Genomic DNA, 27,739 nt, shown 5'->3' with positions numbered 1-27,739 from the left:
AGAGTCTTAGCCTGCGCACACTTTTGCAGCGTAAACCGTGTGTAGTAGTAGTAGATAGAAGGGGGGGAAATAAAAGGCGTTAAGGCAAAGAAAGGAAGGAAGAACGAAAGAAAGAAAAGCGCGAGAGAGAGAGAGAGAGAGAGAGGGGACTGAGTTGGGTTGGCGAGTCAAGTGACCGAATCAAAGATCTAAAAATCTAAAATCCCCCTTCCAACCCATCCAAACGAAAAAAAACACAGCGTGGGGTGGTGTGGCAATAGCAAAAAAATGGTGAACAAGGAGATAATAAGTCCTCTTCCTCTCCTTTACCTCTATCTTTCCTTTCCCATTCTCATCATCATTGTTACTACAACAACTATCTATCCTTCTCTAACCCTAATACTTCTTTATCTTTTTAACTTTCGAGCCCCATTCTCTTCTCCTGCTCTACGAAAATCCCATTATTATTATTTTACATTCTCACCTAATCTATTTACCCTCCACCCTTCTCTTTCTCTTCCGTTTCGCTCTTTCCTCCTCTTGTCTCATTCTTTCTTTTTCCTTTTTCTCTTTCGAGGGTTACTCAATTTCTTATGTACGCCCGTATCGAGAAGGTAAAATAATCGATTACCCGTGGGTTTCTTGTTTTTTCTTTGGGTGACTTGATCTACGGATTTGAGGTGGGTGAATTTGGTTAGCGCTACCGCTGATGGATTTTGTTTGATGGATTGATTCATGTGATTTTGGGTGTGTTTTTATGTGGGGTTTGCTTTTGATTTGATGACAATTTAATTCATAGTGAATTGTGAGATAATATTATTCTCTAATCCTCTTTATCAATCTATTTCTTGCAAATATTTGGTTTTAATAATTTGGCTTCTCTTATATTGGGGATTGGGGCTAATTCCCTTGCTACTGCATTTTGAATTTTTTCAATTTCTTTTCGAGTTTATTAATCTGGATAATTTGATCTATTTGTTTCTGAATGTTCCACGTTCCTTATTTTTTGGCTCCCTATGGTTTACATTGGTGAAATTCCTTATGATAGACTATGCTTCTACCGGTTTTCGACCTCGCTATTCTTTGTCCTTAATTTCACTTGATTATGTCTTTAATATTTTTTTTATGGATGTTATTGTAATGTTATATTGTCAATCTTAAACCCTTTTTCTCCAATTCTTTGTTTAATCTGATTTGATGTGTGATAGATTAAGTTGCTTTTGTAGTGATTTGGGATCTATACAGTATAAATCTCATATTTTGTTTTTCGTTCTTTTAGGATTAGTGGTCTTACTGGAGCATCCGTCTGGTGAAATTAGGTGATAACAACTTTGTCATCATGGAAGAGTTTTCTGGCACTCGGTTTGATGGCATGAACAATGCTGTCAGGAAGAAGAGGACCCAAACTTCTCGTCGTCCTCGTCCTGACTCGCAGTCTTTTGCTGAAAGTCAAGATCACTCACCCTTGTCATCAACACCTCCTTCAGATGATGTGAGCAAGGTCTCTAGTGATGAGAATGCTGGTGGTGATGCTAATTCAAAGCGGAAAGAGTTCAATCTTAATCAATGTGTTTGGATTTCTCCTGCTGTTGGTGTTGAAGGTGAGAAAACCAATAAAAGAAAGAAAGAAGATGGGGGATTCAATGCGTTTTACAACAATGAGCCTGGGCGAAGTGGGTCAAACAATAAACGTTCTAGTGAGGGTGTTCTTGCCCCTGCTAATTGGAAAAGCACAAGCAAGGCAAAGGAATGGTCAGTATCAGAATCGAGGAATGTGGATATATATGGCGGAAGGAATGGTGAATTTCAGAGTTCAGTGCAAGGAGCTGTTATTGATGGTAATGAAAGCAAGGTTAAAAAAGTTAAGCTCAAGGTTGGTGGCATTACTCGCACAATTCATGCCAACTCAGCAGCTAATGGGATGCCAGGGAGTGGGTCTTCTACCAGGAAGAACAATCTTCAGGTAGTTACAGTGGTTTCTTTTAAGCTTTATTTGGTTAATTATGGCATTTTTATATTAAAAAAGGCTTTTCTTTTGAAATTCAATGTTGGTGTTCCTCTCAGTTAAGTAGGTACATAGTGTTTACCTGATGAAGTTGCATGCCTTATAAATTAGCCTGCTCGAGATTATCAGTTTTTTTTTCTTTAGGTTGAATTGTCACAGATACCCTGAATTGGATCACGTGGGATTTAATGATTTGGTAGTAATACAGTAATGTAATGTATTCCTTGTATGGAAGATTATCTTATGTATTAATGTGCTTTGTCTGAGCGTAATAATTATTCATATCTTTTAGTAACATTTAGAATCCCTCATAATCTTATAATTGATTATGTCTTTATTCCAGGGAAGTACTGACGAGGGGCACTCCCCTCCAGATAAAAGGAGTGGTTTGCAAGGAGTCCCCTGGAAAGATTTCTCCAAAGGTGGTTTTAATTTTGGGAAAGAGGATTCTTTGATGGGAAAGACGTCTGGAAAGAATATCTCCGGTAAACAAGGAGACCAAGCTGGTCTGGTTCGTAAAAGCAAGCGGGTCCCTAAGAGACGTGTACTGGATGGGGACTTTGGTGAAGATGACGAGGATGAGGAGATTCGCTACTTGGAGAGACTTAAAACATCAAAGATTAGTCCAGCGTACAAGGAAGATGATGAATCAGGTAAGAAACAGAAAAAACTCTCTAGGGTTTCCAACCCTGAAAATTTTGGCTCTTCAAGGTCTAGCAAAGATGAGAAAAGGAAGCACAGATCAGATAGGATATCTGGGGATACAGACTATGAGGAAGAAGATGAACCAGTGTCTGATAGTGAGCTTGAAGGTAAGAAGAAAAAGAAGCAGAGGAAAGAATCTGTTGATACGTTGATGGAGAATAAGAGGGAAATGACTCTCACAACACGTCAACGGGCCCTTCAGTCAAGCAAAGATGCCTCTTCTGCACCTGGATCAAGCTTAATTGAGTTTCCAAATGGATTACCACCCGCCCCATCAAGAAGTGAGCATTTATTTTTGTCATAGACCTGCCATGTTGAATCTATTGGTTGCTTTTCTCTTTTTCTTTTTTTTTTTTTAAATTTTATAGTGATCGTTGTTCATTTTAGAGCAAAAGGAGAAACTTTCAGAAGTTGAGCAGCAGCTAAAGAAGGCAGAAGCTGCTCAGAGACGAAGGATGCAAGTTGAAAAGGCTGCTAGGGAATCTGAGGTTTGTTTCTCTTTTGGATTACCATATTTTTTCACATGTATTTTTAAACCTGTGATACATAAATTGAGTTTGTTTAAATTAATTTTGTAGGCTGAGGCTATTAGAAAAATACTTGGCCAAGATTCAAGCCGGAAGAAGCGGGAAGAGAAAATGAAAAAGCGTCAGGAAGAATTGGCACAGGTACTTTGAAGTTGGAACTGTTGGATTGAAAAGAATGTTAAATGTAATTTGTTTGGCAAGTTTTATTTTACGGCCATGTTGTCTAATTTTCTCGTCTTACTCTATACAGGGAAAGGCTGCCAATGCAGAGATGCTTGCATCAAATACCGTCAGATTGGTCATGGGTCCTACAGGGACAACAGTCACATTTCCCAGGGATATGGGTTTCCCTAGTCTATTTGACTCCAAACCTTCCAGGTATTGCTCATTGCAAAATTTAAGTTGATTCAATTATTAATGTTGGCTTTCTGTTATATAACTATTTCTGGTTTGGTTGGATATTCAGTTACCCTCCTCCACGGGAAAACTGTGCGGGTCCATCATGTAATAACCCATACAAGTATCGAGATTCGAAGTCCAAGCTACCTCTTTGTAGTCTGCAGTGCTACAAGGCAATTCAAGAACAGCTGCTGGCTGAAACTACCTGCTAACATTGCCAAAAATCCAGTACTAATCTCTGTGCTTATGGTAAATTCTGCACATTTATGTCTTGATTCATGTATCAGAGCTTAGTAAAACGGCATAATTTTCAACTTAGGATAGAGAGATTAAACTGAGTCTGTATATCGCTCCCTTATACTTTTGTGGAGCTGCTAGTTCTTTTTTTGAAAGGAGGTTGATTCTGTGATGTGGTTAATATTTTACAAGGCAGGTTGCCTAGAAAGTAGTTGTCTACATGGTACAATGTTATCAAGGAAAGAGCATCCAAGTTTATTTCACATGGAATGCATTAGGGCGACAGCTGCCGTGGGTGTCTCAAGAAATCAACAACTTGAAAAAAAGCTCAGAACATGACTCATTTTTCTAAGGCTCTGCGCTCTACATATATTTCAGAAAATCACTGTGTACTTATGGAAGGAAAATGATACAAACATGAAATTTACTAATATTTTTCCTTTCCTATTTTTCTTTGCGGTGGATGGATCTAAAACCAATAAAATGTAAATAGAGAAGCAAGATCATTGATGAGCAAATTGTCAAAAGTTGAACAACGCCCTTAATTTCCAAGCACCAAAAATATTGATTTCTTCATAACAAACGTAAGTGAATGATTTGAAAGGCTGTTTTACATTTGACGATCTACATGTTTATTTAACGAATTACGTTAAACTACTCTCAATTGTCGAGAACATGTAATTGAACTCTTACTAATTTCTCTGTTAAAGGCATTTAACCATGCCACAAACATTGGGTTGGACCCCTATCCAAGTTAAGGGGTCGGGCTTTAACTCCTGGGCTGTAACAATAATTATTTTTAGTAGAAAAGTGGCAAAAGCCTATAAATAAATTAATTAGGAAGGACAATATACAGACGATATGCTACTATCTGCTCCCGGGTCGTAACCCGTCCGTAATTAAAATTCGGGTCAAACAAGAAGATTTGTTGCTTTCCTTGGGCAAAAGATATTCAGGAGGTCGCTGTTTCAGTAAAACTAGTTTCTTTGCTCCGCTTCACTTCTCTTGAGAGCTACACTAGCCTTATCGTTCCAGAAGCCCCCAGCGCCGCCTTAGCCCTAAACTGGGAGATAAGGTCACCTTCCTTTTCTCAACCAATACAACTCCAGAAATACGCCTCTAAATTGGCTGAAATTAGTGTTTCAATTTTGGTTTAAATCTGGTTCAGACAGGTAAGTTAGATAACAATGGCACACACGTGCGTCTCGACATCCGCTTCGTCTCTTCGGTTGAGTTCTCTGCTCTTCTCTCCAAACTCAAGCACCAATCTTGATTCTGACAAGTTATCTCTTCCTTTCCATCCCTTTCGTCCCAGGTATTCTTTTTTATTCCCTCTTTCTCTTTGTCTAAGCTAGGAAACTGTAATATAATTCTTAAATTTCAAGTCTGTTTTGAATTGAACGTTTAAGTCGACATTCTGGAATCTAGGAGGTAGAGTTACCGCTCTTCCAACCGTAATTGAAGTCCGCATTTTGTTATAATGTTGGTTTCTGTGAAGAGGGTGCAAAATAGATTTTGTTTCATGATGTTTTTTTTTTTTTTTTCAGTTTTCACGTAATCGGCTAAGTTCAAAAGAAAGATTTTCTTAATTATAATTTTCAGGAAATTGAAGAAGCTAGTTAGTAATCAAAAGACTGTGATGAGTTCTCAGCCTAAGGCTGTTTACACTGGAGAGTTGTGGGCTTCAGAGACAACCTCTCGACAAGGAATTTGGTCAATAAGGTAAAAATTGGTATAAATTCAACCCTACATTGTCTAGCTGGGTTTTTTTTTTTAAAAAAAATTTAAACTTTGTTAATTTGTCAGGGAGTGATTTGTCAAGTCCCATCATCACCTTANACTTTGTAATTTGCAGGGATGATTTGCAAGTCCCATCATCACCTTACTTCCCTACATACGCACAAGGGCAGGGGCCACCTCCGATGGTGCAAGAGCGATTTCAGAGTGTTATTAGCCAACTTTTTCAATATGTATGAATTTGGTTTGGTTGTGAATTTTTGTTTAAAAAGACTTTGGTTTCTCTTGTACCAGGCTTCTTATATTGGTTGTTTCTTTTGATTGTTAGAGAATAATTCGCTGCGGTGGAGCTGTTGATGATGATATGGCAAACATTATTGTAGCTCAGCTTCTCTATCTTGATGCTGTTGATCCTCACAAGGTCTGTTTGGTTCCAGGCTCGCATTTTCTCAATTGCAAACGCATTGGTTTTCTTCTTTTAAAAAAATAAAGAACCTAAAATGTCATTGTGAGTGTTATTTTCCTCTTGGTGGTTTTTTTATCTTGTCAACAGGATATTGTCATGTATGTCAATTCCCCTGGAGGGTCAGTTACAGCTGGTAATATACTATCTCATGAGATTCTAGTATTTATATTTGCACTAGTTTGTTTAAAATGGTAAGCTATGGATAATTTTTATAGACTTGCCTAACTTGTATGGCTTTGAATTTTCTTAGGTATGGCCATTTTCGACACTATGAGGCACATCCGGCCTGATGTCTCAACTGTGTGTGTTGGACTTGCAGCTAGGTATAAATTCATTGTTGTAATTATTTCTGTTTATAACGCAATATGTTCACAGCTTGATATTAAACATTGGAAAACAATGGTTTTGAAGCTATGTCTACTTTGTCTATTATTTAAGTATTATTGATCTTAACTTCAAAAACGTAAAGCATGGTATTTGATTCATTCTGATTGATATCCGATCCTTGAAGAGAATATTTCTTAATGTGTAATATACTTTCCTTTTGGCCAAATTTGTTATAATGCTTCAATGTATTTAAGATAGAGGGAGCATATGATAGAGATTGGTTTTATTACTCATGTTCTCTAGCTTAGATGCCTAACCTTTGTGTTAGCACTTGATTTTAGTTAATATCTACTGTAAAAAATTATTTTACAGCATAATATTGTACAGAGAATAATGAGAACAACTATTACGAGTGAAGCATTACTTCGCATAGAATAAATATTTCACGTTGAAGGTAGTGAAAGTAATTTTGAATAAGTGGTAGGGTTTGCAGGTTATTTTCATCTTATAATGTTTAAGAGAGTTTGGTTTGGTGGTTCAGATATAGAGGTAGTTAAGAGGTTTTCTTTTGACCTTTTCCGGAAGTACAAGTGTTTTTCCTTCTTATCTTTTTCTCTTGTACCTATTCACGTACACCTTTTTCCCTTAAGTTATTCTCGTATAGCTTTTCCTGTATACCTCTTCCATTTACGTAAATCTCATATATTATTAACAGTCATAAAATCCATTACTTTAATAGTTACATAATGGATTTCTAACCGTTACTCAACATTAAAAACTCAATAATGGTCACCCAATATTAAAGTCGCTTTAAAACCTATTCTTGAGTAACTGCCATTTCCGGCACTATATATAAAGCCTTCAAAATTCATTTCAGAGACTTTTTTAGAACTACCTTGTTCTCACGCAGAGCTTCTCTCTAATTCTCTTCTACCTTCTGATTCTCGACTTATTCTCTTTTTCCTACCACGACACTAAGTACTTCAGGAACTGTTCTGATCTTTCTCTCCGCTGTCTCTGGTACATCTTTTACTTGTTTGTAACACTTTCTCTCCCTATTACAAAGAACCTTTTTATATTTTGGAGTACTTTGGGAATTGCTCCGATTTTCCTCTCCACCATCTCCGATACATCTTTTACTTGTTTGCAACGCTTCATCTCCCCATAACAAAGAACCCTTTTACACTTTGTATGTTAAAGCCACATTTAGTTTAATCCCCACTCTGGAAGAAGAGGGGTTATGTGCATTCTGTTTGGTGTCCCAACTGCCAGAACATTATAGGTTTAAGGCCTAGTTCTAGCTTGTATGGCTACATTGTGCCACATGGCATACACTAAGTCTCAAGTGTACATCATAATAAATAATAATGGATTTATGAGTGCTAGCAGTTAGGTGCTGGATGGGAACTATTTCTTGGCACAGGGGTGGGTAAGGGACAAAGGAGTAGCCCCCCAGTATGAGGGTGGTAAGGATGGGTGAAGGATTTGGGGGATGGGTTGGCCTAAACTGCCAGCTCCTTTTGCAGAAAAACCCTACCCTGATCTTGGCAGGTCAGCCTGGAAACCCAACAGGTGGGGTTAAAATTGCAACTTTTAGTTTGCTTTTTCGTGTGATTTATATCTCTCTAGAATTAATTGTCTAATAACTTGTCCTAGTTTTCTCTGGTAATAACTGAATCTACAATTTGGGTTTAGCTAGTTATAACATTAGTTACAGAGCCAAGGCCGGTCTCTACTTGGCTGTGGATTGCATTCCACCAAAAAGCTGGTGCTTAGTTCTGTGTGAAGTGTTTAAAGCATTTTTATTAATGGAATTGTGCAGCTGTAATCATTGATTACTTTCTGGCAATTTGAGATGGATGGTATAAGGCAGTTCCAAGAATTTTGTGAATCCCTTTGTTTTTCCTATAATCTAGAAGACTTTATAATTATGCGGACAATGGTGTGAAAAAATAATTTTAAGTTCTTTATGTAATTGTTACCAGATGCTTGGAAGTTGAGTATTGGTTTATAGCTTGAGTTTTTGTTAATTATGACAAAATAATGTTTTTAGTGCAAAAGCCTAATGATTGATTATTAAAAGTTGCAAACCCTTTGATGTGAAATACTTTTCTAAATTAAGATGTTTGTGGTTGTTCCTGGGAATAAGAATTTCTATTTGCCTGTGGATGCAATTGTTTGCTATTAGTAACAGATATATTTTGTTTTTCATGAACAGTATGGGAGCTTTTCTGCTTAGTGCCGGAACCATAGGTATCTAATGCTTGTGATCTGTACCATTCAAAGCTTCGTTGTGTGGTGTAGTTGTTTCCCCCAGTCTACTAAATGTGCTCATCCCTTTGTGTGTATTTTTTTTCCCAAAACTTCAGGAAAACGATACAGTTTACCTAATTCAAGGATAATGATACATCAGCCTCTTGGTGGAGCTCAAGGAGGGCAAACTGATATTGATATTCAGGTATGTATTTTTCTTGGCAAACCTCATGTTGTTTAAATTTTAAATTTTCTGCCTCCCCTAACCCTCTCTGCATAAATCAGATACAATGAATTGTATCTTGATGTTTATGATACGTGACAGCCAAGCACTAGTGAACATGCCTTTTTGCTAAAGTTTTTTTTTTCTTTTTCGGTGGGTTTTGGGGGGATGCGAGGGCTTGTTAAACTTTGTTATTAACAATGCACCCAATTTTTTTCTTTTAAGAAAAAGACTAAACAGTGCACCAGTGGGATGCTTTCATTTGGATTGTTTAACTCCTTTGTGTGTAGCTTCATAATTTTTGTTCAGTTGTTATACAGTACCCTGACTAGTAGACATGATTGTCAGGCAAATGAAATGCTGCATCATAAGGCAAACCTAAACGGGTATCTTGCCTACCACACTGGTCAAAGTTTGGAGAAGATTAACCAGGATACTGACCGTGATTTTTTCATGAGCGCAAAAGAAGCCAAGGAATATGGACTCATTGATGGTGTAATCATGAATCCTCTCAAAGCTCTCCAGCCGCTAGCTGCTACAGCTGATGGTAATGAATAGGTTAGTTTAGGTTCTTTTTTGCTATCAATGACGTAGCTCTATTGTAGAGATAACCGGAAATGATTGCCCAGTTTTTCGATTGTCTCTTTGGATACTGAATAATGATTATATTTCTGGTGATAGCAATATGAATTTTGATGTTAATCATATAACAAATATTAAACCTTGAGAAATCGGTGAAGCTTTTTACGGGGTGTGCTTGTTCTCGAAGAAACCTCTTTTGCTGCAGAGATTATTTTTCGACATGAAAATCTAGTTCTAATCGATTGCACTATCAGCCAAAGCCTTCGTTCAATTTGTTACTTCATATAAATGTTTCCTGGATGTCGTCTTTATCATTATCCCAGAAAGCATCGATATTAAGGGTCTAATTGATCCATTTCTTTTACCAAGTTTATCAGCTAAATTCTCTAGCATGTATGTAATAGATTTTAGGCTTTTCATGAACTTCCATTTGGTGATAACCCGATTACCCTTTAATCATTAAAGTGCCTTAATAATGTATGGTTTTTGTACTTAATTAAGATATTTTTTTATTTTATGTTAAATATAATATTCGGTGGAACTGAATTCAATCCATTGAAAGCGCCTGCAAAGGCATCAAGATTGAATTCGGGGTAAGCAGCAGAGTTAATCTAACTTCAGATTTTTTATGTGGCGAAACCATTGACATGCCATGGAGGACTGCTGTAAACCTGGTGAAAAGTGAAAAACACTGTTACTAATGGGGCGACTTAAATTGATGTCAGGTTTGGACAAAAGACAATATATATACACGTATACATAAAAGAAAAGAGGTGACATGCTACAAACGTCGGGTGCAGATTGTCACACGAACAGTAATCAACAACGGAAGTTGATAGTTCCAAAGATCACTACATTACCGCCTCTTTCTTTTTCAGCCGTGACATGACCATCCAATACATGATTTTTGTTCTTGACTGTTGCTACCGTACAGTGAGTCTAAAACAGAAAAGTTCAACACTATCTTGATGGCATTATTGTTTTTTGACAATCAAATGTGATTGCTGAATTCTAACCAGATCTACTATACTACTTGCTTATATACAGTAGTTTTGAAGTTTCTCCTCTTCTTTTAGAAAGAAGGTCTGGGGCAGCATCTGACAGAAGTCCAAAGTTCAAACTGTCGTTAAAAGGGAAAGCCCTAGCTAATTAGATATAATTCTCAGATTATCCAGATCTTCAATCTGTACAATATTTGTAGGGACGAATAAGGGGAAAGCATGGGAGTTTCCTTACCTCAAACGCAGAGGTGGCCAACCATATAGACAATTAGTCATATTGAACAGCTTGTAGATCATTATCAGGAAAGGGAGAATCTCCAACTTTGCTGCAGCTGGAGCTTGAATAAAGGGATTTTGACAGTATGATTCTGTCGTATTTCCTAATTGTTTTATATTGTTTGTATAAGTTTTGGTGAAAGGTGGTTTTGTTGTCTTTTGAATAAACAAATTTCGGTTACCCAAAAGCAGAAATAACCCTCAAGAAAAGTAAAGATGTCCCAATTATTTGCGATCTCAATGATTCGCCAAGCTTCCAAAGAGTTGATTGGCTCACACAGCTGGGGTTTAAATCAAAGGCCTCTCCAAAGGGTATTAATTTCCTTTGTACCAAAAAATAAAAATCACATAATTTGGGAGTTAAAAGTAAGAATAAAGATGAGAAAATGAACAATGGGGCGTGGAACATTATCCATCAAACGTACACGGCGGTCGAAATCCAAGCGAAAAAACCTTCACATAATAGTCCTCTTTTCAAAGTGAAAATAGTCATACCAGTATTTATCTTTTCGTGTCCTTTTCGCTTCTAGACTCGATCTGGTGGAGTAATTATTGTTGGCAGGGCAAACCCAAATAGAAATAAATTAAAAGAAAAATTCTTTTTATTTTTCCGAGTTAAAATCAAATGACGTGCATGCATACGACATGGGAATTTGACAAATTTGAGACTCTGTGGGTGTGTCACGCCCAAGTCTCACCCCCACGAAAGGGGTTCTTGGGGTTAGTTTGGCATTATGTAGAAGGAATCTGTAACTCAAAAATCCACTAGGTAATCCAAAAAGTAGGCCGTATACTTTTCAGGGGACAGATTCCGGAACCTGATCTAAATCTCGCAACCCAGAGGTGAACAAACAAGAAAAGGCCGAACCTATCAAGTATCCGAACCCCTTACAACAAGAAAGTTAAACAGGAACCAAAAACAAGATAAAAAAGAGCTACCACCAAACAAAGCTCTCGTCGCGTGAACCTCGTGGCTTCATTAATTAATACTTAATGTACAAAAGAGCTAGCACCCAACAAAAGTAGCCACCGTCTATCTTCTCTCTCTTTGGGGCGTGCGTGTGTGGTTGTGTCTGTATCCGTTGGACTTGATAGGTTTTCCCCGTTCTGCCAAAAAGCATTTTCATCCCAATCTCCCAGATAAAAAAAAATGACAGCAATCCACAAACATTTCATGCCAAAGTGCCCAACTTTCTCATTTTGTGAACCCTCAGACAAGAAAAAGCAAGAAAGGTAAAAAAAACTAGGATGATGCTGAACTAGAGCCACTCGTAGTGGGGGCATAATCACTTCATTATAAACATCCTAATTACATTTTTCCAAGTCTGAGAAACACTCAGATCAAGAAGGGACAACAGGAATTCCTTCATCGGAAAACTTGCTTCTCATTAAACTTGTGAAAGCTGAAGATATGGGCAGTTCTTCAAGTTCATCAAAGAAATCATTTTCTTCTGATTTTGGTGTTGAAGATGTTGTTATATGAGGGCAAGACAGCGGCTCTTCATCCAACAGAAACCCCAGGTTGTCGTGGGTTTTCACTAGATTCCCGGTGAAAAGATCTTCTTGGTTAATTATAATATTTCGGGGAGAGCTTAATGGGGATTGTAGATAGTGAAAATGCTCTTCGATTGCATCTTCATCACTGCTCGTTTTGATGGGTTCATTTTGTACTTCTTCAGGCTCTTCTTGTTGTGGATCTTCTGGCAGCTGTTGTTGTTTAGGAGTCGGGGGCTGATCATCACCGTGGTCGGTTTGGGGTTCTTTTGGCGACTGCATTAGGTTGGTGGTGTGGAGATCAGGGCCTGGGTGGTTATGACTAGAGGTGTAAGTGATGATGAGCATTGAAGCATCTGTTCTGCATCTTTCTACTTGCTTTTTGGCAGAACAACCCTTTGATGTACTGCACCTGTAATAGCCCCTGCATGATGAAACATGAAATTTTGTGACAATTCTTGATGGGGTGAGGTGGGATGGGACAAAATGAAGAGAAAACGACATTCTTGGCTAAACTTTCAGGTGTAGAGGAAAAGGAAATTCACTTCAACTACACCAAAAACATTTGTACTTGGAAGAAACAAGAGCCAAGGAGGGATGAAGTATTGCTTCTCTTGGCTAAGTAAAAGTTTGTGAGCTCGTAAGGATTAACAACTTTTGAAGATAGAAACGCAGAAATATCATTAGAAGAAGATATACACCTAGGATAAGGAGATCCTTTGATAGGTTTTTGCCCATATTTCCTCCAGGACCATAAATCAGAAGGCGGCCCTTCATTCTTTAGCTTTCCACTGTTCTCGCCTATCCTCACCGTGACAACCGTCTTCTCAACCACCTTCCTGGGTAATATAGAACATGAGAAAATTTAGAAATGTTAGACAAACTTAAATGCATGAAGGGGCACCCTGAAATGAACCAATGCCATAGATTTTAAAACTGTAAGCTTCCTACAATAGCAAGCGTTGAAAAGGAAAAAGGGAAAGAAATTGACTACACCAACCTTCTTTTGGATGCCTGAGATTCAGATGGTCTGAGTTCTGATTCTTCTGAAGCCTTTGAGTCCAATTTTGGAGAGACAGAAGCATCCATGACCATTTTCCGTGTCCTGCTGCTACTTTTTTTTTTTTCTTCTTCTTCTATATTAAGCCAAAAGATTAAAAGAGACAGGCAGAGTTGTTTGGGGATTCAATGAACTTAGAATAATAGTCATAGGAAAAATAAAAACCAAAGGATTAAGATCAAGAGCTCCGATTGATTGTGAGAGAGAAAGAGAGAGAGAGAGAGAGGGAGACAGAGAAGAGAAAGTTAAAAGGGAGTTCGGCACTATGACAAAACCCCCAACTTGCTTCTCACTTTCTTGTCACTCATTTAATATAAAGTTATTAGCAACTATGCATAAATCACCACTCAACATCACCCTCCACCCCCACCCCTGCCATAAAATAAATCATCCACACAGTTGCAGCATATAAATGTGTAGATATTTCATGGACACAACACGCCGGCCCCATCTTCCATTGGCTCGAGCTAGTTTGGGCCAAGTCCTTTGCCCACACACAATCAATTTGCACTTGCCACGTGGATATTACCACGATGAATCTGCCAATCCAGAAAATTATCTTAAACCAAAATCGTGGATGCAGACACGTTTTCAAGCCTCCCCAAACAAAAGAATACGAGTTGCAGTTGGATTTTGCTGGAGTTGGTGGAAAGAACATGTCATAGCACAAGTTATATAGATAGATATCTTCCGTTACTGAACTATTAATAAGGCAGCACTGCTGGTCAGAATTCAGATCACTGTGTTGGGATTTCATTTCACTTTGGATTTAGGCTATAAGCTCAGCAAAATCTTACTCTTTGTTCTTGTGCACATATGGGCGTAATCATAGCCCTCTTTTTGTTTTTCTTTTTCTCTCATTTCCTCTGCAGGGAAATGGAGCAGGTACGTTTTGCTAGAGGCGGCGCAGCCAAGCTCGAGTTCAATTCAACTGGTTCACAGCATTTACGCTGAAAGTTCACATTTAAATCATCAAAACTTGAAAATTTCTTTTGATTTGTCCTGAATCTAAAGGAAGACCAAAATAGAAATCACATCCACAAGTTTGGAAGCAGATTTTAAGCATGAGCATGAAACATGCTACTGCATCTTATTTAAAAGAATTTTTCTGTACGGATATTTAGCGGTCATAAAATTATTAAATTTTGGGAAGAAAATAATTTCAGATTACAATTTATGTGAATCAGGCCATTGGATTGACGAGTAAAACGTGAAACAGGCCAAAATTTGTGTTGAAACTGTTTTAACACAAGAAAACTTGTGGGCCAAAGCTGGGAGAAACTTGGGACCCGACAAAACTAGACATGTGCTTATCTGAGCAGTGGAGGTTAGACTAGGAATTACAAGGTTTTTATTTTTATATTTATTTATTTGGGTTGGAAGAAAGAATTAGAAGAGTTCAATAGCAACCTTCTTCGTTGGAATCCCGGATTAAATAAAAGGTTGGGGTTGTTGGAGGTTGGTTATCAACATTGTCACCACTTCCAACCAAACCAATGAGTTCAGTTAACTCTGAAAATAAATAAAAATTCACAGCTGAAACCAATAACCAAGTATTCCCCGTCGCTTTTCAAGTATACAGCCACCTGCCTTTGTAAAGCAGCAGTTTTACAAGAAAATGATCTGATGTGATGCCAGGCTCAAACTAAGCAATAAGAAAGAGGGAAAACAATTTCTTCCAGGAAAATTAACATGTTTAAAAATGTGGTAAGTTTGATGGCCAAAAAGAAAAGGAAAATGTGGCAAGTTTAATCTACGAAGATAAATTCAGTCTCCGTTGATGTGGATTCTAAAGTGAAGGCGAAATCTTTGGTTTGATCCCATATCTCAACAGGAAAATTGCTCGTGAATTGAGCTCACTGAATTCCTTTCTCCTGTATCTAATGTAAGGAAAGTACGCAATCTCTAGGCCGAATTGGAATTTTGATTAGGCTGCGACATGTTGATAAGTGTAGGCCCAAAGCCTAACGACTCCTGCTTGACATCGTCTCTCTCTTTTATCTTTTAGAGCAAGTTTGATTGGCAGAATATAACGAAATAAAATAAAATAAACATTTTATAAAAATATAATAAGATATAAATAAAGTGAAAATATTATTATATATTCTGTGATAATTAAATAAGATAAGAATTCAATAAAATGTATTATATAGTTTGGTTAATGAAATGAAATAAAATAAGATTTGTTATTATGATTTATTACAACATCTGATTGGTAAAAATAATTTTAAAATAATAAAAAATAAATAAAAATATTTTTTATTATAATATATAATTATTTATTTTTATTTTATCTTAAAATATTAATAATTTATAATTTATTTAAAAGATTAATAAATAATAATTTAAATGTTAATATTTTATTATAATTNATTAATATTTTATTTATAATTTAAATATTATTATGATTAAAACATTAATAATTTTAATTAATTTTGAAATTTAAAATTTTATAATATATAATTAAAAATTTAGTCTTTTATTATAATAAGATTTATTTTAAAAAAATAACCTTTATAAAATTTTGTAAAATTTATACCAAATTACAAATATAAGTAAATTTTTCTTTTTTAATCATTTAATTTTTATTTTCATTAAAATTTCAAATTTTTAAAAATTTATTATTCAAATATTAGTATAGTTTTTTTTATCTATTTTCAATTTCTAATTTATATTTTAATTAAAAATTTAAAATATTAATATTTTATTCATAATTTAAACATTATTATGATTAAAATATTAAAACTTTTAATAAAAAGTATTTTAATTTTATCAATTTTAAAGGCTATTCTCTGAATCATAGAATAACAAATACCATGAGAGGGTTGGGACTTGAGATTACTTAAACTTTGTTTTTGGAGGATTTTGGAGATTGGCTATTATAAGAGAATAGCTATTTGCCAACCAAATCTAGAAGAAATAATATATAGAAATAAGGTATTCCCCGTACCAAACATACCAATTATGTTTTAAAATAGTCTTGAATTGTTTAAGTAAATGCGAATACATTTTATTCTTCTATTGCATTTAATTAACCATTTATATTTTTATTTTGAATCATATAAAACTTTATAATTAATGGTTGACTAATTAATTTTAATCAAAATATCATTTGTCATTTTTATATCACATGGCGCTAATGTGGAAAGTGAAAATAATATATAATAATACCATTATGCAATATCAAGATGTCATGTCATTATTCGCTATAATATATTAATATATCATATCAATATTATATGATATAAAATGATAAGTAATATTTTGACTAATAATAATTAGGTTACTATTAGTTATAAAGACTTATTTAATATAAAATAAAAATATAAAAACTTAATTGAACATCATAAAAAATTATTTAAATTTTCTTAAATAATTTTTAAAAATTTTTAAGTATTTTTTTTAACTTTTCGATTTTAACTTATAAACAAAAAATTAACTAACAATAACTCAAATTAAAACTTTTTGGTATTTTCTTTCCTAAAAGAGTTTAAAACGCGTAAGGTTTGTAACATTTATATCAGTAAGACTTTAATGAAATTAAATTCATTAATTAAAAACTTAAATTTTCAAAATAACTTTTTGAGATATATTGATAAAAAGAAATGTACAATGTTAACATGCATCTTCAAACTATCATTATTTTATGAGTGTGACATGTACACAAAATATATATAAAGTAAAAAAAATGATATTAATTACATAAAGTTTACAGATAATTAGTGTTATTTAAATGTAGACTTTGAATATTTAAAAGTATTCAAACTAATAACATTATCAACTGTTAAAATACAAGTGAACGATTACTACATTTTTTAGGTTAGAGAAATTAGATTTGAAAAATCATGCACATTATCTTTTATTTATTTTTTATAATTTACTTATCAATTTTTCAATGGGTGAATTGCTGAAAACTGGAAAAAAAAAAAGGCTTAAAAGCAAGATATAAAATAGAAAACTCCCAGTTAAAAAAACCCAATAGTGTATATATGGGTACTTGCATCAATATGTTGATGGTCGCCCTTCGGCCCCTTCCATGATTGCTGCAAGCAAAAATTTGAAGCAGTTGATATGGAGACATCCGATCCAATAAGTTTCATGTGCAAGTCACAGTCATTTTTATCTATTCCTAGACTTAATTTTGCTCCAAGCATGACTAGTCAACTACAATTTTTCAATATTCTTTGCGTAAAACTTCCATCTGCTGCCTCTTGATCTTGACTAAACCTCAGAAGTCACAACCACTCTTCTCCTTAAATCTGAACAAAAGTAAATGAAATCTCTGAACGAATTGTACTGGAATTTGGAAAAAAATAAATAAACCAGATAAACTCTATAGAATCCTGACCAACGTCATAAATTTTTCCCATGAAGCTACAAAAATAGTTTATTGGCAGACAAAGAGGGAGACGATGCATTAATGGTCATCTCAAAATGTAAGTATTATTTTAGAGCATGTTTGGTTTGATTTTTTTTAAACTTAAAAGTTATTATAAAATTTTTATAAAAAATAATAATTTTTAAAATTAAGTTAAAATTATTTAATAAATTTATTTTTTATAATATTTTTTTATAAATAAGCTGTTTGGTAAAACACTTATATAAATTTTAATTTTGACTAAAATTACTATTAAGTGTATTTAATAAATCAAGAGAAAAAATTTGAATCAAATAAAATAAAGATGAATGTAAAAAAAAAAAAATTTCCTATAATATTATGAATTGTTGAAAGATAAAAGAAGAATATAAAAAATGTTTGTTGCTATATTTTAAAAATTTGTTTGAAATTTATGATTTTGGGAGTCGAACAAAATTGATGTTATATACAAATAAGAGAACTCAAAGTGGTATTAATAATATATCCAACTAAGTCAGGAAAATTTTAATCATTGATTTGTCAACCCATTTTCCTATTGAAATCATCAACGTTATTCCATGCAAGTTTATCAAGGTCTTGATGTCCTTTCCTCCATGAACAAAAAGGTTTTGGTTTTTATATATATATATTTTAATTTTTAATGGGTTATTTATTTTGTCAAGGAATGTCATATGATCTGTTTAGTATTGTTAGTTCAAATGTTGAATTCATTGTAAAGAAATTTAGGAATTCTGCAATTTTTATTGTCAAAGGAATTAAACTCTATTTCAATTTTTTTTAGTGCAACTTATTGTTATACTTAAAAAAAAATTTCTTTAAAGCTGAGTTAACATAAATGAGTACAAATATTGACTTTTCAATTTTTGTCTAATTTATTTCAACAACAATTGATCCATTTGACTAATTATTTCAATCATAATCAATAAATATTATACACACTAGAAAGAAGTTAAGAACAAATAAATATTACATAATTATCATATCAAACAGCAAACTAAGAAATATTAAATAATAAAGAGAGTTTTCAAAATAAAAAAAAGAACGATAAAAAATAACAAATAAAATGAAAAAAAAAGAAAAAATAATACCTGAATGTAATTTTGAATTTGAGATTTTTTTTTTTAATTTATAGATTTGCAGAAGGGGGAGAGAAAAGAGAGATCGATAGAAAGAGAGAGAATAGGTTTTTTTTAGAGAGGATCTTTTTGAAAAAAATATAACTTTCCTAAAAAGCTGAAATGTTTTTTTTTTTAAAAAAAGAGAACTCTTATTTGGAGTTATTTTAAGTTTTTTTTTAATTTTATTTTTTTAAAAATTTCTTATAAAATACTGTTTGACCCAGTTTTTTTTTTTTATAGAAAATGAATAAACTAAAAATAAATTAAGCCAAGCGGACACTTAATCAAATACGAAACATTGGAGCCATATGTGCAACCTCGAAGTAAACTATATAGTATAACATATATGGTACGAATATAATCTCTATGATTGGAAGATTGTTTGGTAGATGTCATGGGAACGACTACATCAAACAACTTTCGGAGGTAAATTTAGGGTCAAAAACATGTTGTTTTGTTTATTAGGCACAATATTGTTGAGGATTATACTGGTATATGTTAGAGAAGAAATAATGAGCTTGAGTACACTTTTTTTATCACTAAAATATATTCTGATTAAGTTGACTGCAAATAAATAATTAGGCACTTTATTATCTTCTTTTTTTTTTTTTTTATGGCTACGTTCGTATATGTCTTAAAAAAGATATCTGGAATGGATAAAGCAAATATTAAGAGAAACCCCAAATTGAGTTTTTATTATTTTATTTTATTTTTTGTGAAACTGTGTAATAGTTTATGATCTATTTCTTGCCGTCGAAGAGTGGATAAATTTTCTGGTTCTCCTTGCGCTCAGCTCCACACCGCATCGATGCGACGATGCCTTAGGGTTTCAGCATTTTCTAATTAAATTTATAATCAAATTAAGGTCCCCAATCCCCATTGCTTATTTCAGAGTTTGATAATTTTGGCCTTAGCTTACAATTACTATTTTTAATGTCACATATTCTAAGGTAACCATTATATACATATTGCAGCTGGTGGTAGAGATGTAGCAATCAGTTTAGCTAAACAAAGTGCTTAAGCAATCTGACAAGCCCGATTCATTCACCGGGTTAAAGCTGCATTGACTGTTCAGATTTCGGATGTAAAATTTTAATTTTAACAATTAATTCAACTTCCATCATTAATTAATCATTAAATTATTTATCTTAATAAGCTTTGCCCTCTATGTGAAGTAATAAATTCGACCTTAATTACACTTGAGTTGACTTAGCTCTACCCTTTATTTAATATATCTAGGTCCCAAAGCTCGTTATGCAGACAAATCCGCAAAGTTTGAAGAAGTAATACTAATTACTAACTGTAATGGTTTCAACAAATGGAATATTAGGTTGTATTTGTAGTAGCGTTTTCCAGGGACAGATTAGATAATTGATTAGATACAGTACTAATACATGTTGGATATATTCCCTGATAAAAAAAAAATGCATGAAGGCCTGGAATAAGATACCATGTCTTTGTGTCAACTAATTCAAACTATGGACGTGGCAACCACTCTAATTCCTTCCTTCGGAACTACAAAATAATCCAATCACATATATGGATCTATGATCCTTGTCACACACACAAACAAGAGAGTTTTTCAGATCCCATTTTTTTTTTCTGCTACTGTGCAAAATGGGTTGGAAGAATTTGTATCAGAGAGCTAGGAAGCTCCTGACCTCTCCCATCCTGCAAGACTCTTTTCACCTCCTTACAATCACCCTCCTCAGCCTCTTACTTCCCCTTTCGTTTCTCCTGGTTGCCAGGCTCTCTTGTGTCAACTACATCTTAACCATCACTTCAAATCCTTCACAGCCTTCCCCATCTTTTCTCTTGTCTTTCTATTTCTACACCAATCCAGCTGTTCTTTATGTTCTTGTATCTGCTGTTAGCATCGCCACTCTTGTCCATGGATTGACAGGGAAAATCGCATTTGTAAATGAGTCACCAGCTGTGGTTTACCGGCCCCGTTTGTACATTGCGTGGATAGTTTTATATATATTGCAAGTTTCTGTTGGATTGGGGATTGAAGGAAGCATAGTATCAGGAATTGATGGTGCTGGTTTTGGAGCTGAGAGGAGTCTGTTAAGTAGAGTGATATTCTTCTTGGGTTTGCATGAGATTATGCTTCTTTGGTTTAGAACAGTTGTGAAACCCGTGGTAGATGACACCATTTTTGGTGCTGTTAGAGAAGAAAGGTGGATTCATAGGGCCGCCATGGCCCTGAGCATTGGCACCTTCTGGTGGTGGAAGCTGAGAGATGAAGTTGAGTCGTTGGTGGTTGTGGCAGAAGCTAAGAAGGAGCTGTCAATGGATATTGAGATAGCTGACTTTCTTAGTTGGTGGTTGTATTACTTGACCGTGACGATTGGAATGGTTAGAGTTGTTAAAGCTCTTATCTGGCTTGGAATTGTCTTGCTTTGTAGAAGGGTAAGAAGGAACAATGATGAAACTAGCGAGGAAGATCAAGACAAGGTCTGAACTTGACCCTTTCTTAATTCTTTCTTATTTTTTTCTTCCCCACCAAATATTCTTGTTTCTGGTGCTTGAGTCAGTCACGATCTCGTAATTCTTAATTGCAACTTGTACACTTGTCACACAAAATATATAGGAATTCTTTTTCTTCAAGAAAGTTGTTCAAGTATTTTATTATGTAATATATTATTGCTGTCGCTGCCTCTTCATTGAAACCAAATGATAATCAAATTATTAGCAAATAAAAAACCCATTTCTTCTTTGGAACTGGGCGAAATCAATTAAAAAGAAAAAAAATCAAATCATAATCAACAGTAATTATGACGTGAATGTGCTTAATAGAGGAAACTTTAGTTCAACATTAAATTGATATGAAGGCTCAATGGGCAGTCCGATATGAACAAGAAATGTTGAAATTAAAAATAAACAGTTTAAAGTTACCTAAATGCACTAAACTAGCTTCTCAAAAAAAATGCACTAAACTAGTTATAAACTATATATTAATACTGATTCATTCTAGCCTTAGTCTCTTGAGTAGAATTAATTAACAAGGAACTTGAAAAAGAGAGTGAAAAAAAAGGGAAGGTGGGGAAGACGAGAAATGGGAACAATCAAAGAGGAAAGAGGTCTACACTCTACCCATTAACAGTGTGATTGAGTAAAGGCAACAGGCCACTTTATTGATAGTATATCAAGCGATATTCCCAATTTCTATTCCCACGTAATTTCATTGTGAAGCAAATCCAACATTTCATTCCCTTTGCCTGAACGAACGGGGCAAAAAGAAAATTTTCAAATTTTGATATGTGCAAGCTTGTTGACCATGATCATCTACTTTAACTCTAAAGTCATTGTCCACCTAATTAATGTCCAAAGATAAAAGAAAGAGGGACCAATTCAACGGCAGGCATGACTTACAAGAAACTAGAATGTCATGTTTGGTGCATATTTTAGACATAAATAAAATAAAATAATTATTCTATGAGAATTAAATAAAGTAGAAATAAAATAAAATAATTATTATATAATTTGGTACAATGAATGGAATAAAGTTAAGTTATTTTTAACAACCAAAAACTACAATAAGTTATAATAATTATTCTAACTTATTGTAGTGTTTGGTTGTTAAAAATAACTTTGAAAAAAAAATATATATATATAAAAATATATTTTATTATACATATGATTATTTATTTTTATTTTATTTTTAAAATATTTATAATTTATAATTTATTTAAAATATTAATAATTGATAATTTAAATATTAATATTTTATTTATAAATTTAATCATTAGCATTATATAATATTAAGATTATATTATAATGTAAATGTTATTATGATTATTTTTTATTTTATTTTATTTTTAAATATTAGTAATTTATAATTTATTTTAAATATTAATAATTGATAATTTAAATAATATTATTTTATTTATACTTTAATGATTAACATTATAAAATATTAATATTTTATTATAAATTAAATGTTATTATGATTATTTATTTTTATTTTATTTTTAAAAAATATTTATAATTTATAATTTATTTAAAATATTAATAATTGATAATAATATTATATTTCATTTATAATTTAATCATTAACATTATGAAATATTAATATTTTATTTATAATTTAAATATTATTATGATTATTTATTTTTAAATATTAATAATTTATAATTTATTTAAAATATTGATAATTGATAATTAAAATATTAAATATTTTATTATATTTTAATAATTAATTTTAAAAAATATTAATACTTTATTTATAAGTTAAATGTTATTATGATTATTAATTTTTAAATATTTATAATTTATAATTTATTTAAATATTAATAATTGATCATTTAAATATTAATATTTTATTTATAATTTAATCATTAATATTTAAAAATATTAATATTTTATTTATAAGTTAAATATTATTATGATTATTAATTTTTAAATATTAATAATTTATAATTTATTTAAAATACTAATAATTGATTATTTAAATATTAATATTTTATTTATAATTTAATCATTAATATTTGAGGATTATAAATTTTTAAATTTATGAAGACTAATTTATTCATAATAATTTTTAAAGCTATTTTATTAGGCATGTAATAGCTAATACCGTGGAGAGAGGTGAGTGTAGTTAGAAAAACTTTTTTACTCATTTTGAAAAATAGTTAAAACAAAAGAATTGCTAGGCATCGCTAAATTACCAACCATACAAGGAGAGTAACTAGTAGCTGAGAATAGAGGGGAATAGCCTATTCCCCATACCAAATGTGCCCGAAAGGTTTAAAAAGTGAGAAATTCGTAGTTGTACCTCAATGGGGGCGTGAGAGTAACAAGTCTATGACTCTGTCTGATACCTACACACTGGGTGATCAAAAAATCTAACAGTCAACTTTTCATGTTACAAACGGACACACCGAGACGGCAGTGTTAAATAGAGAACTTTTAAGTGTTTCAGGTCTCCGACTTCGTGGTTCATCCGCAAATATGGAAACTAGTGAAACTACTCATCACTCTTGGCCCAAAAAAGCCAAAACCATGAGAAACCGCCCAATACGACTGCGTAAAACTATCTAGCTTTCAGCTACTTGCTAGTGAGCAGTTTCCTAATGACTCCTAAGCAGCCATATAATCGGACAACATTAAATCCATGAATTTGCTCAAACCACCAAGAGGGCATCTTCATAAAGAATCTATGTTAGTGTTTCAAATGTGAGATTCATAATAATTTCACACAATTAATTGTTAAAAATTAAAATTACATGGAGAGTATTGAATGGAAGTTCATATTATGAAGATTATATCAAGCTATGTTTGGAAATGAATTTGGAAAGTGAATTTGAATTTGGTTGCAAAAGAAAGGAAGGATGAAATGCACATATTATATAAAAATTGGTTAAAATTTAATATACCTATGTATTTGAAAAGGGATAGAAATATGAATTAAAAATTCACAACTTCATATAAGTATTTCAAATTCACCACTAAATAGAGATGCCAACAATTTCATGAATTCAAAATTAATCATAGAAATCATATTTATATGTACAATTCACACTAAATATAATATCTAATTAAATCCATTTTTTTTCAGATTCAAGTTTCAAAATGCAACCTTAATTAAAAAACCAAAATCTTGCAAATCACAAGTATATAATTGATTTATTTTTGTTTCTAAGATGTAATTGATTTATTGAGTACTGACAATGTGTAACAACATATCATAGATTATGAAATGCAAGCCGGTGAATATATGTTGCAAAACTCCTCAAGTTATGCGAACTTATATGTATGAAAGGGAAAATTATATTCAAATCGTAAATTCCAACTAACATTAGCACTTGTCTTTTAAACGTGTCCTTGCTCTCTCGCGTACTTATCAAAGATATATAGCTATATCCTTGTCATTTAGTTTGATTCATTTTATTTAAATGAGCAATGTATAATCTAATAATCTTCCTTTGGTTCCACATATATATATTTTTCATTCAACATTCATCTTGGATCCTTGCCCTCGTTTTCCCTGTGGAAATAATCACCAAATATTTTATCTCATCGTCCTTCTTTCCAAATGTATTTACTAGAATTTTACATGCAATACTAGTAGTAGTCAGAAGTATTTAATTCCACCATTACTTGGCATTTGCTGGCGGCAGGACATGTTGCCCATGAAATGTCACCGTCACAATCGTAATCGAAGCCGATTTTCTTTTTCTTTACAATTTGCATCCGTCATCCATTACTATGATCGTTGTAATATGCCAAGAATAAAGAAATCCAAAAATCTTTAGAGAGTGGAGTCCATATTCATTTAGATTACCAGGTGCTCTCCTGAAAGAAATTTTGATGACTAGTTTCCATAATTCTAAGATGGCATGCGGCTTATTCTCTTTCAGTACTCCATTCGACTTCAGTGGAATCCAAGGAAGTTACAATCTTCAGGATTATGAGAAAGAGGCTGCTGTGATAAAAGGCAAAGAGGACCATTTGTTCGGAGTCCAGGAAATTGGAGAGGATCGAGACTATGATCCTCTTTGTCCTGAATATGGCCTTTATGATCAAGAGAATGTAGCAAAGAAACCTGTAGATCAGGGAGAACAACAGCAACAGCTGGGACAAGCAACCAAGTTAGATTATTTGGATGAATTCGATTTCAGCTCTGCTTTCTCAACAACTCTGGCATTCCAAGAGTTTCCAAGGCAAGAAAATATCCAAGAACTAGTCAAACCCATCAAGGAGATACCGTCGTCATTATACTTGTCATCTCTGGAACTCCTTAGTAGTTATGGAAACAGTTTCAAAAAATTGAAAATGGGCAAATCCAGCGGCACTGGCAATGAAACTAATGCACGTGGTCACAAGAAACTTTCAACAGAGGAGATCATGAGGGTAGCTGGAGCAAGATATGTTCAATTTTCTGACCAGAGGTACGATGATTTTTCCATGGTTATGCATCCATTTGGTCACGCTCTCTCCGGTTTGTCGGCTGACGAGACAAAAGATGTGGAGCTTGTGCATTTACTCCTGGCAGCGGCAGAGAAAGTAGGATATGAACAATTTGAACGTGCTAGCAGATTGCTTTCTCGTTGTGAATGGATTGCGTCTGAGAGAGCCAATCCTGTCCAGAGAGTCGTCTACAATTTTGCTGAAGCTCTTCGAGAGAGGATTGATAAAGGAACAGGAAGGATCATATCAAATGAATTGGAAGCAAAAGTGAAGAATGAAATTGATCACGGGTTGGGTACTAACGTTACCTCAGTCTCAGTTCACCAGTACATTCCATTTGTCCAAGTAATGCAATTCACAGGTATACAAGCCATTATAGAAAACGTTGCATCTGCAAGTAAGATCCATGTAATCGATCTTCAAATCAGGAGTGGAGTTCAATGGACGGGCTTGATGCAAGCTCTGGCGGAGCGTGAACAGCGCCGGGTTGAGCTCCTCAAGATAACTGCGGTAGAACTAGTAGGGAATCAGAAGATAGAGGAGTCTGGAAAGAGGCTGGAAAGTGTTGCTGCATCATTAAACTTACCGTTTTCATTTCGTGTAACTTATGTTGACGACATGAAAGATATCAAGGAAGAATTATTCAAAATCGGGAGCGATGAATCTTTGGCCGTTTACTGTCCATTGGTGCTGAGAACATTGGTCTGGAGGCCTAGTTGCCTGGAAAATTTAATGCGAGTGATAAAAAATCTAAACCCTGTTATAATGGTGGTCATTGAAGTCGAAGCGAACCACAATTCTCCCTCGTTTGGAAGTCGCTTCATTGAAGCACTGTTCTTTTACAGTGCCTTTTTTGAATGCATTGACACTTGCCTGGCGCACGATGTTGAGTTAAGAACGAAGACTGAATCTGTGTTTTACAACGGAATCCGAAGCATTGTAGCAATGGAGGGCGACGAGAGGATTGCTAGAAGTGTGAAGATGGAGGTGTGGTCGGCATTCTTTGCAAGGTTTAGAATGGTGGAATTGGGGTTCAGTGACTCGTCCTTATACCAAGCTAATTTGGTAATCAAACGGTTTCCTTGTGCTAGTTCTTGCACACTGGATAGGATTGGGAAGAGTTTGATTGTTGGATGGAAGGGAACTCCAGTTCATTCCGTTTCAGCCTGGAAGTTTTCCAGGGATAGAGGGAGGGCATTTGCAAAATATAGGTTCTGAATCTGAAATTATTAGTACTAGTTTTTAAGTTGTAGTCGCTTCCTTGAGTTGAAGGCTAACAAGTCATAAAAATCCAGGTTTTTATAGACAGCTCTAGCTAGAACACCATTTTCCTTTTCTTCTTTTGGGGAGGTTAAAAGTTGTTATAGGCACATACCATCCACAAACATCCGAGTGTAATCTATGTGACAAAGAGTGAGGATACCAAATCCGTATATCCTTCGTTCTCTCATAGGAATTTAAAATCCATTTTATATGCCGTGCAAGAGAAGTTCATTTCTTGTGTAAACAAGAGACGGTAGGATAACAATGTTGATATATATTTATATATAAAATTTCCAACTTGCTACTCTAGTTGTATGTCAAGCTGTAATTTCCTTAGTAATTGCTCTTTTGTTGTTTATTGATGTCATAGAACTAGGTACAATCGTCAAGGTGTAATTAATGGGCAATGAGGTTTAATTTCTTCCACAAAGGCTCTAAACTTTGAAGCCTATAAGCGTTTAGTGTTTAGATTTTTTGGTACATTTACAACTTCTTTAGAAAAAACAATAAGGTAAAAGTCAAGAAATTCGTCCTTTAAGTCATGAAGAATATTTTCGTAAAAGTTATTATGCCGTTACGGTACAACAAAAGTTCAAAACCCTTACATCAATAATAAAAATAATTACTCTTCTTATGAAAAGTACTTCGACTTATACATTGATGGATCCCATTTTTAAAGTTAATGTTGTAAAATAAATAATAGTAGAATTTATTTTTTAAACAAGTTGTTATACTTCTCCAATGATCAAGTTACTGTTACACAATCAAGAAAAACTGTTCAGAAAAATAAGATCGAA

General features: G+C 33.6%; 5 protein-coding genes across 7 annotated transcripts; 4 read left to right on the top strand and 1 right to left on the bottom strand.

The window, feature by feature from the left end:
* Nucleotides 123-4,115, top strand: LOC18613706. Of its 2 annotated transcripts, none has more exons than XM_007051059.2 (7): nt 123-593; nt 1,259-1,942; nt 2,328-2,970; nt 3,077-3,177; nt 3,268-3,357; nt 3,467-3,594; nt 3,683-4,115. In XM_007051059.2, the coding sequence occupies exons 2-7, from the start codon at nt 1,319-1,321 to the stop codon at nt 3,825-3,827; spliced, it is 1,731 nt and encodes a 576-aa protein (XP_007051121.1). In that variant the 5' UTR covers nt 123-593; nt 1,259-1,318; the 3' UTR covers nt 3,828-4,115. The 2 variants fall into 2 exon arrangements, with proteins under 2 accessions (XP_007051121.1, XP_007051122.1); XM_007051060.2 differs by having other exon boundaries at nt 123-659.
* LOC18613705 (ATP-dependent Clp protease proteolytic subunit 5, chloroplastic) lies at nt 4,793-9,625 on the top strand. Of its 2 annotated transcripts, XM_018114132.1 has the most exons (10): nt 4,795-4,927; nt 5,021-5,167; nt 5,455-5,574; nt 5,708-5,822; nt 5,918-6,010; nt 6,143-6,188; nt 6,306-6,378; nt 8,601-8,635; nt 8,752-8,840; nt 9,207-9,625. In XM_018114132.1, exons 2-10 carry the CDS (start codon nt 5,040-5,042, stop codon nt 9,414-9,416), a joined length of 909 nt encoding a protein of 302 aa, XP_017969621.1. In that variant the 5' UTR covers nt 4,795-4,927; nt 5,021-5,039; the 3' UTR covers nt 9,417-9,625. The 2 variants fall into 2 exon arrangements, with proteins under 2 accessions (XP_007051119.2, XP_017969621.1); XM_007051057.2 differs by having other exon boundaries at nt 4,793-5,167.
* On the bottom strand, nt 11,675-13,567 carry LOC18613703 (WRKY transcription factor 22). Its single transcript, XM_018114442.1, has 3 exons — nt 13,212-13,567; nt 12,913-13,050; nt 11,675-12,635 (listed from the first exon to the last, which is right to left on the bottom strand). The coding sequence occupies exons 1-3, from the start codon at nt 13,304-13,306 to the stop codon at nt 12,059-12,061; spliced, it is 810 nt and encodes a 269-aa protein (XP_017969931.1). The 5' UTR covers nt 13,307-13,567; the 3' UTR covers nt 11,675-12,058.
* On the top strand, nt 20,286-21,435 carry LOC18613702. Its single transcript, XM_018116456.1, has one exon. The coding sequence runs from the start codon at nt 20,385-20,387 to the stop codon at nt 21,228-21,230; it is 846 nt and encodes a 281-aa protein (XP_017971945.1). The 5' UTR covers nt 20,286-20,384; the 3' UTR covers nt 21,231-21,435.
* On the top strand, nt 25,080-26,897 carry LOC18613701 (DELLA protein RGL1). Its single transcript, XM_018122461.1, has one exon. The coding sequence runs from the start codon at nt 25,080-25,082 to the stop codon at nt 26,895-26,897; it is 1,818 nt and encodes a 605-aa protein (XP_017977950.1).

Source organism: Theobroma cacao, chromosome 1 (assembly GCF_000208745.1).
Source record: "Theobroma cacao cultivar B97-61/B2 chromosome 1, Criollo_cocoa_genome_V2, whole genome shotgun sequence".
NCBI lineage: Eukaryota > Viridiplantae > Streptophyta > Magnoliopsida > Malvales > Malvaceae > Theobroma > Theobroma cacao.
The sequence above is the reverse complement of the archived record's forward strand: the minus strand, read 5'-3'. Positions and strand labels throughout refer to the sequence as shown.

What these genes read in the sequence shown, in the direction of transcription:
- LOC18613706 (XM_007051059.2), top strand. Translation starts at nt 1,319, where the DNA reads ATGGAAGAGTTTTCTGGCACTCGGTTTGATGGCATGAACAATGCTGTC. An exon ending in CCAGGAAGAACAATCTTCAG is followed by an intron (nt 1,943 to 2,327) that starts GTAGTTACAGTG and finishes TCTTTATTCCAG; the next exon opens with GGAAGTACTGACGAGGGGCA. An exon ending in ACCACCCGCCCCATCAAGAA is followed by an intron (nt 2,971 to 3,076) that starts GTGAGCATTTAT and finishes TGTTCATTTTAG; the next exon opens with AGCAAAAGGAGAAACTTTCA.
- LOC18613702 (XM_018116456.1), top strand. Translation starts at nt 20,385, where the DNA reads ATGGGTTGGAAGAATTTGTATCAGAGAGCTAGGAAGCTCCTGACCTCT.
- LOC18613705 (XM_007051057.2), top strand. Translation starts at nt 5,040, where the DNA reads ATGGCACACACGTGCGTCTCGACATCCGCTTCGTCTCTTCGGTTGAGT. An exon ending in TTAGCCAACTTTTTCAATAT is followed by an intron (nt 5,823 to 5,917) that starts GTATGAATTTGG and finishes TTTGATTGTTAG; the next exon opens with AGAATAATTCGCTGCGGTGG. An exon ending in GCTTAGTGCCGGAACCATAG is followed by an intron (nt 8,636 to 8,751) that starts GTATCTAATGCT and finishes CCAAAACTTCAG; the next exon opens with GAAAACGATACAGTTTACCT.
- LOC18613703 (XM_018114442.1), bottom strand. Translation starts at nt 13,306, where the DNA reads ATGGTCATGGATGCTTCTGTCTCTCCAAAATTGGACTCAAAGGCTTCA. An exon ending in TCTCAGGCATCCAAAAGAAG is followed by an intron (nt 13,051 to 13,211) that starts GTTGGTGTAGTC and finishes TATATTACCCAG; the next exon opens with GAAGGTGGTTGAGAAGACGG. An exon ending in AAAGGATCTCCTTATCCTAG is followed by an intron (nt 12,636 to 12,912) that starts GTGTATATCTTC and finishes TTCATCATGCAG; the next exon opens with GGGCTATTACAGGTGCAGTA.
- LOC18613701 (XM_018122461.1), top strand. Translation starts at nt 25,080, where the DNA reads ATGACTAGTTTCCATAATTCTAAGATGGCATGCGGCTTATTCTCTTTC.